Source organism: Fundulus heteroclitus, chromosome 13 (assembly GCF_011125445.2).
Source record: "Fundulus heteroclitus isolate FHET01 chromosome 13, MU-UCD_Fhet_4.1, whole genome shotgun sequence".
NCBI lineage: Eukaryota > Metazoa > Chordata > Actinopteri > Cyprinodontiformes > Fundulidae > Fundulus > Fundulus heteroclitus.
The window spans coordinates 14,644,350-14,656,140 of record NC_046373.1 but is presented as its reverse complement, the minus strand read 5'-3'; the positions used below and the strand labels follow the sequence as shown (position 1 = coordinate 14,656,140).

At 40.0% G+C, this 11,791-nt stretch overlaps 2 protein-coding genes across 2 annotated transcripts; one reads left to right on the top strand and one right to left on the bottom strand.

Annotated features, from left to right (window-relative positions):
• The first annotated feature begins 350 nt into the window (after positions 1–350).
• LOC118565207 (uncharacterized protein C6orf62 homolog) lies at positions 351–6,389 on the top strand. The gene is made up of 5 exons (XM_036145169.1): positions 351–1,437; positions 2,054–2,230; positions 2,314–2,439; positions 4,706–4,840; positions 4,954–6,389. The coding sequence occupies exons 1-5, from the start codon at positions 1,309–1,311 to the stop codon at positions 5,077–5,079; spliced, it is 693 nt and encodes a 230-aa protein (XP_036001062.1). The 5' UTR covers positions 351–1,308; the 3' UTR covers positions 5,080–6,389.
• Position 6,390: 1 nt separating this feature from the next.
• LOC118565208 (acyl-coenzyme A thioesterase 13-like) lies at positions 6,391–8,175 on the bottom strand. The gene is made up of 3 exons (XM_036145170.1): positions 8,092–8,175; positions 7,822–8,006; positions 6,391–6,703 (listed from the first exon to the last, which is right to left on the bottom strand). Exons 1-3 carry the CDS (start codon positions 8,173–8,175, stop codon positions 6,544–6,546), a joined length of 429 nt encoding a protein of 142 aa, XP_036001063.1. The 3' UTR covers positions 6,391–6,543.
• Between the last annotated feature and the right edge of the window lie 3,616 nt (positions 8,176–11,791).

The window sequence follows — 11,791 nt, the reverse complement described above, 5'->3', positions numbered from 1 at the left end:
AGAGAGGGGGGAGATTTTGGTTTGGCTAACGTTTGTTTCGCACTTCAGCGTTTATTTTAATCGACTGCCAACTGATTTGTTTTGTCGAAAGTTGTTGACAACAGTTTAGAAAAAATAACAGTATGGAGCTGAAATAGTGACCGGAAGCCGCGAGAGCGTGAACCGTGGTTTAGTCTCCCGACTTTTAACACCAACATTGAGCCAGAAGATGTAAGAAAAGGCGTGTTAAGATGACTGGCCACACGTAAAAAAAGAAAAAAAAAGTAAAATAAAATAACAGCCTCAGTTAAGCCGGCCTGTCTTCTTCTTCTTCTTCTTCTTTTCTATTATGGCGGGTCGCAATCAGCCGGCCTGTCTTAAAATAAGATGTAGCTTTATCGCTGGTTCACTACTAGTTAGTGTCAGAAATGAATACCTAGGTTGACTCGCTAGCTAGCTAGCAGACCTTAGCTAGTGTGCTAAAAATACGCCCACGTCATGACTATCAGCTGTGGCAGCAGCACGGGCCCAGGGCCAGATGAGTGACGGCAAAAGTTCAGGAAATGTCGGTTTACTTTCGCTGTAGTCTTCGATGTTACCGGGTGCCTGGATCTGTCGGCATCTGTGTCTACCTGCCATGTTCGTCTGTACTCCCAGTCCGCCTGTAACTCGCTCATAACACACAGGTCTGTGTTCGGAGACACACAAAACAAACCCGCAGCCATGGATGAGCGACTTTGAGATGACCCAGTTAATAGAATATCGGTCTGCTTGCTGTAGTTCACAATCTCACTAGCAAAAAAACAACAACAAACAAACAAAAACGAAGACCCAACAAAACAAACAAAAATAAGTCACCAATATGTCTTTTTTGTTTTGTAGCAGTTTCGGTTAACATTTATACAAGAGCCTCGTTTGAGTTGTTTTCTAAAGGGGGAAAAAAAATCTGTTGTATTCATTTCAGTGGCAGTAAGGGGAGAGAGAAGGAAAAAAAAACAGCTAATTTGGCTCGAAAGCCGCGTCTTAAAATATGGGTTTTTGATCAGGTGTAGAGTCGATGGAGTCTTAGCCTGTTGACCATTCCCCTTCTCAAAACTGCCTTTTTTTTGTTTTTACAACAACCAAATATTGAAATGACTTAGTTTAATCTCTGATTTGTTGGTCTTTTAAGTTCGTAGTTAAGAGGTTCGAAGATCTAGTCTTAGGGTTTTGATGCATCGTCAGCTCCATCCTTTCTTAAACGTATAGGGTAAAAAAAAAACAACAAAAAACAGTGTCGCTAAAGTTTACTACACTAGAAGAAAAGACACTAGCAAACAAAATCTAACCATGGGGGACCCAACTTCACGGAGAAACCAAACAAGAAACCGGCTCCGAGCTCAGCTTCGAAAGAAAAGGGAATCTTTGGCGGATCAGTTTGACTTTAAGATCTATATAGCCTTCGTTTTCAAGGAAAAGGTTTGTCGACACGGCAGCTGTGCTCCTTCATGTTTCAACTGGAGATGCACCAGTCAGTTGACCAGAGATACGAGTCGGCCCATTTGCTCTTAATTAAATTTTTTTTCCAGATCTGGGCATGTGTGGGGGGGAGAGCATGAAAGAATATTTGTATTTCCAGACTAAATTTGTTATTCTTTCTATTACATGCTCTCCTTTCTTCTTTGTGTCATTCCTTTTGTTTCTTTCTCTGATTGTTCCTCCTTCCTTGAGTCCTCACTCCTTTCCTTCTTTCCCTCATATCCTTAACCCTTTGTGTCCTTCTGTTTTTTATATATATATATATATATATATATTATATTATGTCCTTCCTCCAGAACTGGCTGGGCTATTACAAAACTGCCAACCTTTTCTTTAAAAAGTAGGCAATTTCAACTGTATTCTCTACATTTTAACTTTTTTTGTTTTTCCCTCTCCCCTAAAAGTGACCCTAATAGTATGCCGTCATAGAATGGGCAGACTTCAAAGAAAAGGCCTGATTGGTGCATCTCCTAAAATATCTTTTAAAACCGGTCCCTCCCTTCCCCATCAAAGCAGACTCTTTAAATTGCTTGTGTTATTTGTTTATTTCTCACAGAAGAAGAAGTCTGCACTTTTTGAGGTAGCTGAAGTGGTGCCCGTGATGACCAACAACTACGAAGAGAACATCCTGCGAGGTGTGCGCGACTCGAGCTATTCTCTGGAGAGTTCCATAGAGCTCCTCCAAAAAGATGTTGTGCAACTGCACGCCCCCAGATACCAGTCAATGCGAAGGGTGAGACTCGCCTGGAAGAACAACGACCCCAGCCGTGGTGGTGGTGGGATCTTTAGTAACGGTGCTTGTTTTTTTCTTTTTAGGATGTGATAGGCTGCACACAGGAAATGGATTTTATCCTTTGGCCGCGCAACGATATTGAGAAGATTGTCTGTCTGCTGTTCTCCAGATGGAAAGGGGCCGACGATGAGCCCTTCAGGCCTGTGCAGGTCAGATGTTTGCTCCCGTCACACACAGGATCTGTGTGTGGGATGCAACACTTTGATGCAACGTTAAACAGTCGGTGCACAGCTTGTATAACAGTGTGTTCTGTCCTCTGTAAACAGCTCACCTCAGCCGTTAATGTCTAAACCGCTGGCAGCCAAAGTGACCAGACTGGGTCCAATCAGCCATTTTCCCTCCCCTGTGTCATGTGACTTCTTAGTGTCACAAGGTCTCAGGCGTGTTAAATGTGGCGCCATCGTTCCCACGCTCTTTCATACTAGTCACTGGAAGTGCGACCTGGCTCCTTGTGGCCAAGAGCAAAGAGTTCTCTGAGGACTCGAAAAAAAATGCACTGCCTTGCTAGAGAGGCTGAGGGTGTCTCCAGACTAGGGCTGAACAATAATCGCATTTTCAATATAATCGTGATTTAAAATAACGCAATTTCCAAATCGCCTGGGTCTGCAATTTTTGGCTATGTAACAATTAGGGAATTAGACACGTCCATTAGGTGTCAGTAAAATGTTTGAAGTGGGTTTGCCTTCACATGGAAGGGAAGAGAGTTGCAGCAGTGAGATAATCTAATTTTATTACTTGTTTTAGAGTTTGTATAATCTGATCAATAGAAACATTAAAAGTTCATATTTAAAATAGTCCTTGTTTACAAACATCTTTATTTAGAGGCCTTTTTGTTGCTTGTGGTTAATGTGGAGAAAAGTCAAAATTGCAATTTTGATTGAAATATATTGTAGGAAGAACACAATCATTTCTGCTCTGAGTTTAGATGCTGTGGGTCTTTTAGCAACTAATCCACATGGCGAGGAAACACATTGATTTGTTGTTTGTATATATTTTGAAACACATGATAAATTAAACTGGAAAAAAAATCGCATTAAATCACAATATTAAGAAAAAAAATCGCAATTAGATTATGTTACAAAATCGTTCAGCCCTACTCCAGACCTGGACCTTACTGAGCACTTATGGAGCGTCCAGGTCCAGACAGCGCTGGAAAATAATGGTGGCTTCACCAAATGTTGACGCTTTGGGCACAATTTGGACGTTTTGTCGAGGGACTGTGTTCACGTCTGTCGCCAGCAGTTCAGACGTTAGTGGCTGTGTTGAGTTCATTTGCACTGTTGTACAAGATGTGCACTACTTTAGTCTATTTAAGCGTCCCGCTAATAGATGGCATAAAGTATTTACAAGCACGTGAGCGGTGTACTCACTTTAGTGAGATACTGTAACTTGGGTGTAAATACGTGATACCCATGTTTACTTCACGTGTTCCTGACATGAACACGTGAACCCGAGCTGTGAGAGAATATCCGTACAACTGTGCATTTCTCTTTCTGATGTTATTTAAATGAAAAAAAAGACTTTATGGTCACTAGTTTTTATTTAATTAATTTGCCCCCAATGCAAAAACCTTCTACAGTGTAGAAGGTTTTTGCATTGGGGGCTCACAGTTCTGCTCAGAAATGTACAGACAGGTATCATTTACATTAATTTATACATTTTCTGAGCTAAAATTTGTAATTTTTGGGTTGGATTTATGAAACATCCTCATTTAAAAAAAATGATTATATTTGCTCTATTTTTTATTAATGTTTTCCAACAAGTTGCAGAGAAACCACTGATAATTAATTAGGTGCGATCAACAAGTCTTTGGCCTAAATCTGACTACTTGGTAAAGTAGCGATTGGTAAAGCTTAATATACTTTGGGGTTTTTGTTGTACATGGTAGATATTAAGTATCGTTCACATATTTTTGATTTAGCAGGGATAAGGTTGTTTTAAATGAAATCCCAGGAGCTTGAGCTTGCTTTATTTAACCAGCTTTATGACCGCCATGCTCCAAAGCTAACATGTTGAGTGCTGCAAACACTCGTGTTGTCATAAATGGCTCAATCGGTGAGCATGGGGCCTTCCTACAGAAAACATTTGGCTCTGATCTATTGAGCTTTTGTCTAATTCGAGGAATTCTGCCAAATAGATCAAATATCAATCCTGAGTTGAGCCAAAAGCGTGTTAATGGATACATAAAGCACGAGGTTCCTGCATGACAAACCAAAGTCTAGTGGGTTTTCTTGTGTGATTTTTGGCACTGTGTTGACTGAAATAAGAATTGCACTGAATTTTTGTTTTTAAAACTCATGTAACCCTGGAAAATGGTTCAAATGCTTCAATGAGCCCAAATTAATGCATACCTGCTCACAGTCAGTGTGCATAAGGTTTGATTGGCACTTAGAGCCTTTTCTTTCTTTTTCACAGGCCAAGTTTGAGTTTCATCACGGAGACTACGAGAAGCAATGCCTGCACGCTCTGGGTCGTAAAGACAAAGCCGGAATGGTCATGAACAACCCAACTCAGTCTGTATTTCTCTTCATGGACAGACAACACTTGCAGGTACGTCTCTTCAGACTCACACGAATTACTTTTCTCAACAAGTTGTGCAAAAAAAAAACCCACACACCTGCCTTCTGTCACTGAGCCCGTGTTTCCCCCCTCGCTCGTTTCAGACTCCTAAAACCAAGGCCACGGTGTTCAAGCTGTGCAGCCTGTGCCTGTACCTGCCCCAGGACCAGCTGACCTGCTGGGGCGTGGGAGACATCGAGGATCACCTCCGCCCGTACATGCCTGACTAAAGGCTCCTCGCTTTCACCCAGCCACACACAGACGAGCCTTTCCTCCCCTCCTTTCCCTCCCTAAAGCCTTCCCCGCAGCAAAATTGACGTAATCATCTCCTCCCTGCCCCCTTTTAAAAGATTAGAACTTGTGCTTGGATCTCTTTTTTGGTTCCTCAGCTCATTCTCCCTCTGACCTGAAGCCTGTTAGCTTCCCACCCTGCTACCCTCCCCATACTCCCAATACTTTCTGCCATTTATTTATTTATTTTGATTGGCTCTGACTTTTTTTATTATTTTACTTCATTCCCTTTCCCCTACTCACCCTTCCTTTTTGTTAAGTTTATTTTATTTGAACCTGCACAGACATTGACTTTTTTTTTTTTTTTTTTTTTTTGAGTGGTTGGTTGTTCTCCTGGAGCCACACAGTCAACAGCATCGGTCACTGAACGAACTCTTTATGTTGCACCTAAACCGGAACAAGCGATACACAAGTCTTCACGGTGGTCACGATGGACATGCCTTATATCCTTGTACGAAGGAAGGATTGTTAAAGCTCGTTTTGTAACGTCACTAGGGCTCCTAAAACCATTTTAGACCGTTTTTTTTTTTCTATGCCCAGGATAGGCATGAGCGGGCCGTAAAAACGCCTGTCTAGGCAGAGCTAACGAGAGGAGCAGTGTTTGTTAAATCACACGGTGTCGGTTTTTGCTTCTTATAAACTGCCTTAGTTTTTTTTTTTCTGTTGTTTTTTGCTGGACTTAAAGATGTTTTTTGTGTCATTTGCTTTTCTCAGACACGTACTAAACAGGCCTTTTTGTTAAAAATCTTGAGAGAAGGCATCCTGTGCATAAAGCTGAGACAGCCGAGTGTGATGTTGGAAGTTTGATTATTATTATTTTTTTTTCACCGTTCAATCCGTTCATGCACTATTTCATTCAAGCTACTGAAGTTTTCCGCCTTGTTTTTTGTTTTGTTTTTGAGGGTCGTGGGTTTGGTGACGAGCTGCGACAGTGACAGATTTGATATTAATACACTTTTGCTTCGCCGCTAACTGATTTCTGCTTAATTTGATCTGTTTTAAAATTAACAATCCTCTGGCGAGCTTTCTCGAAATAAAAAGTTTGGAAGTGGGGGGGCGGGGTTTTTTGCTTCCCAAAGACTATGAAGTGCAGTAGTAACGTTAACGTTTCGCTCCTTGCTGATTCAATGTGTTTTTAGCTGAAGAAAAGGGTGTAAGGCATGTAATTTCTGGGTTTAGGTTTTTCTGTTTGTTCTCTAATCTTTACTGCTGAGCATATCTCAATACAGTGCAAAGTCTGAAACACCAACTCTTTGTCCAGCTGGCTTTATTGCACGTACAAGAAAACACCCACCGCTCCCGACAACATCAACACCAGTTAGGGGAAACAAGAAGGCCACAATTATTGTTTCTGCAAAATACAGAAAGTAGTGTACGTATTAATTCAGGGCCGAGGAGCCCCTTCAGCTGCTGCCGAGGTGTTTCGTGTGTCTTCCTTGTGCGATGAGCTTCCCCGTGGCTTTGCTGGTGAGGTCCACGGTGGCGAACGCCAGCGTTCTCCCCTGCTTCAGGACCTGCGCCGTGATGAGCACGTCTTCCCCGATCTTGGCGGCGTTCATGTACCTGGAAGACGGCAGCAACGTTACCCGTTCATAAAGTTAAAATTCAGTCTGACACCCAACAAACTACTGGTGTTTAGGTGGGGGGGGGAGAATGAAAGGTGGTCAACACGTTAAGGCCAAATAAACAAGAAATTCATTGTCAATCAGCTAGAGAGGCTTTGGGTTTTCACAATAAAAGTATTCACACCCATTGATCCAGTTTTAGGCAAAAGAGGGTCTGTGACATGACAAAATGTGCAATTACACTGTAAAAAAACACTTTTTCACACATCAGATCTCAATTGGAGACATAAATCCTGCTGGATATCCATACTGATGGGCAAAAGGTAAGGCGTTAGGAACATAAGGATGCCTGAGAAATGAAAATGATCAACCCACAGAGGCCTTAATCCGGATTGGGCCCAAACATGATGCTCTGTTGGATTTAGGTCAGAGGGTCATGGGAACCAGCTAATGGTATCGCTACCTTCATCCTCCAGGAACATTTCAGCATCTTTGGCTTTCTAAATAAAATGTGTCGTTATTAACTGCCTGCATACTGTTGATGATGGCAGGAGGCACGGCGCACATTCTGGTAATGGTCCGTATTAGTGTGGCACCCTGGTGGAGTTGGACTGCCTGTGCAACCTCTGTACGGTCCAGGTGTCATCTCATGGTACCAGTAGTGCCACTGACACTGGTTGGATGCAAAACTACAGTTAGAAATAAAGCAAGGCGTAAAAAAAAATGCCTGTGGCCTCCACCTGCAAACCCATTCCTGTTTTTGGGACCGTCTCATTGCTGCATCTGATGTTAATTTAATTATCCAAACAGCAGAGGTGGATTAACAACCCCCTCTACTACTGAACTGACCAGATCCACAAGTTTAACTGGCTTGATATTTTTTGCTCTGGTTAAAAAGCGTCCCTTTATTTCTAGGACATCTTCTAGCTTTTGCTCTCTGCTTGTCTCTCTTCCATAAATGCCAACTTCCCAGAATTCATTCTGCCAATACAGCACCTGCGCTGTGGATATCTGCAGCTCCTCCAGAGCGACCATGAGCCTATCGGCTGCTTCTCTGATCGCATTATTATTATAATTATTATTATTATGTATTTAATTTTTATTTTCTAAACTCACGTTATATTCATGTCAACGCTGACCCCCGGGGCTCCTCTGTCGCTGTACATGATGGCCATGGTCGAGATGATGTCCACCAGGGTGGCCGTCATCCCGCCGTGCATCGTCCCTGCCCGGTTAGTGTGCTCCTCTTCCACCCGCATCTCGCAGACCACCTTCCCGGGGCTCGCGGACACAACATCCACCTGTGGACAACATCCGGGAGGGGGGGTGCGTTTGAAAACCCGGACGTTTCAGGGCTCGGTTTTTTAAATATTTCTTCATATTTACCTTACTGAGGACTCTGTCGAAGCCCGGGTTATCCACCATGACTTTCATCATTTGTTTGACTGAGTTTAGAGTCAGCGTGACCATGTTTGGCGTTTAGAAACGAGGGGCCAATGTCAACGCTGTGTTTATATCCAGCAGGAAGTTGCTGCGCTTCATAAGTCGTCCGGGCGGAACGTGCGCCAAACACTGAGCTATATTATACACTGGAGTGCTAATCACCGTCTGTTGGAACGAGTCGCTTTGAAGCCACCAGCCGCCATATTGGTACTCCCTATTTCCCTCCAGTAACTAGGGAATATGTGCGATACAGCATCAAATAACGAGGATTTTCTCATGTTCAGGGCGGGCTTAAAACTTTTAAAATCTGAAATGCCATATACTTTTATGTTATGTTCTAAAACTATCACATAATGAGAAAGTCATGTGCTGAAATATTTTGCATTTTATTCATTTAAATATATGTATTTAACATTTTTAAATATATAAATAACAATATACAAAAACATATATTTACATATGTGTATACATATATATACATATATACATAAACACATACTTATATAGACATATATATATATTTAATATGAATAACATGTCAAATATTTCAGCATCTAATTTCCTAGTAGTTGATAGTGTTAGTACATCTACTGACTGTAGAATTACCTGTGAAACGTTTTCACGAAGCCAGAAAACTGTTTGTTGTTGCAACCAAATCCTGTGGGATTCTGTGAGAGTAGGGAGTAGCAAGATGGCGGCCAGTGACTTCAGTTTTTCGGCAAAATCAGCACTTCAGTGTATTATATAGCTCAGTGGTGCCAAAAGTAGCGCGGAACCGTAAAAAATAAAAATAAAAACATAATTATGTACTTATAAATGTAAGTTATCGTATGTTTATTGCTGGTGTTATTTTTTACCTTATTAAATAATGTTTTGTTTTGTGTCAGATGTTTTGTGTCTGATATCCGATCCTTTGCGCTTCTACACAAAGATTTAAAGCCCCATTTTAGTTAAATGGTGCGTTCAAGTGAGTCTCACAAAGTTTCAGAAAGCATTGCAAAGCGATTAAATTTTTTATTTTACACTCAAATGTCAAATTCCTGTTCGGCACTTCCCACATTATAAATGTGACAAATTTCAAGTGCTTTTACTGGTGTACTGTGGGTTTTTATTGTATGATAAAATGGGACCAGAGTGTTCACTTTTTTGAAACGATTCAGTACAATTAAAATCAAGCTGATCAAACAGCTGGCAAATTACAGCAACATTTAAAATTAAGCATCATCCTTTCCACAATTTAAAGCAACATGAAAAAGTATATAGGCTTTTTTTGTCGCACTCATATGTATCAAATCAAACAAAAGTGTACACAGAAAAACTTTTTAAAATTATTAATTATTTTAGGAAGGCATAAAAACTATCAAATATGGTTGTCATCTCTTTGTTCAATAAATAATTAAATGTGATTCGTTCAGTACTGGCCACTCCCTATTGCTGCCAGATCTATAGACTCAATAAAGCATATAAATAGAACCTTAGAGCATGAAGTAGGCTAAATCGATCTCAAAAAGCAACATATCATTCCTCAAGCTAAAGAATTTCAAGGCAAGATATGGAACAAAGTCATGTAAAGCTTTAGACTCTAGTGAGTGAACCGCAATGAAAACAATTACCTACAAATGGAGAAGATTGAACTATGGAGAATCCTTCCAGGAGCGGCCAGTCCACCCAAATGACTAAAAGGTTACTAAGAAACCCAGAACAGCAACTGAAGCCCAGTAAGAAAGATACTGGGCAAAATTGGCACCTTCACAATGGATTACCTGATAAAGTCTTATTGCCATTGCCTATAGAAAATATGACAAACAAATCCATTTGCAGATCAGCCCTAACATTTTTACTAGGGGTGTAACAATACATCAATCCACACCAATATATTAAGTCAATGATTAACAATCCAATCAATGCAAAATGAAAATATAGTTCTATATTGTAATTTTTAAGATAAAGCTTGATTTTGAAATCCAAGCATGAGACTATAATATGCAGGTGATCTTTTCTTTTTTTAAATTACAATGATGCTTTTTATTTAAATGCCTGATACTTATAAGAGTTTAGAAATAAAATGTTCAAATCATATTTTTTTTTAAGTGGATATCAATCTAAATAATAGTTTTGGATCGGCAAATAATATAGCATCATATCGATCGCTTGGATCGGATATCATAACAGACTTTGTTATATTAGCAAATATCATACTGTCATCTGGTGAGTTACACCCTAATTCTCTATCAGCTAATCAATGATCACTGCGATCAACCATAGCATTAGGAGAAACTGATCAAAAACACCAGATAAAAGTAAGTTAGACTAAAAAGAAGAAAAAAGGCTTGTCTTACATTTATCAAAGAGCATAATGATGATTCCCAAGAACTTTTGAAAAGTGTCCTTCCTGTTGCATCTGATACTTAACTGTCATCATTTCATAACCATCACTGCTCCCAACAAGCTCTAAGTTGTTTTAATTGTTCTGCCATTTTCTGTAGATTGTCTGTTGCAATTTTTATTGTTACTCGTGTGCGTTTTGTACATTTCAAATCACCCTACCCAGTTGCACATTTCATTTCACCTAAGTATGCAATTTTTAATAACTGTTGTTTTTTGTTGTGTTTTTTCCTTACATGCTGCTGGTCCATCTGATTTCTAATGAACATCTTACTGACCTTCAGACCGTGGTAGAGTGAAAATCCATGGTTGCTTTGATGCTTCAGGATCTGGTTCACACTAATAAATGTATCCACGAATTTTGCTCTCTACCACAATATCCTGAATCAATTTTTGATCTTAAGCTCAAACTTGTTTGGATTATGCAGTAGGGCCACAATACAAAGCACACCACCAAGTGATTTACCCAATAAATAAATAAATCTCAGACTCACTATGAAAAAGGCATTCTTGAAATTGCTTTAGAATGTGACAAGATATTTGATTAACGTCACACAAAAAATAATTAAATATGATTTTCTACAGGTTTCACAAACCAAGATGGTGTTTTGAAGAATCTGTAGAATAATTCACTCCAGTTTTGACCTAAAGTTGTGTGGAGGTTTACATGCTTTTCTCAATGGAAGACTGCCTTGATCTCAAGAATGTGCAGAAAGAATGTATTTGTCTTTCCATAGAACGGATAAATATTGCGCAACTCTCAAACTGTGTAGTAAACAATGTGTGTTAAGGGATACAGTTTGAGCTGTTGAAGTAGTGAGGTGGCCGTCAAATTTGGCTGTGACCTGGAAACTTGAGTCAGGTACCAACTTCAGCATCATTAGCCAGCCACCCCACTTTGTATGACCGGACACGTCATGAACTATTGTTTAAGATGCAGGTGATAATTTATTTTTTTCTCTATAAACACCTGCATTGCCTCCAGACATAGTCTCACAGTCTCAGTGAGTTGAAGAATTTAACTCATATCAGAAACCCTTTCTCTTTAACCCTCTTTTGCATGAATTATCAATCCCTGAGTCAAGATTTTTTATATGTGTTTTTACTCTTCTTAGGGCATGAAAAAAAAAATATATGAACTTTTTTTCTCCATAAATTTCATTTTTCCAGGAAGTTACAGAAATCACCACTACAGTGGACAACATGTGCTTGAGCACTCAACACAAAACATTCTAAATTTATTGTAAAAAAAAGAACA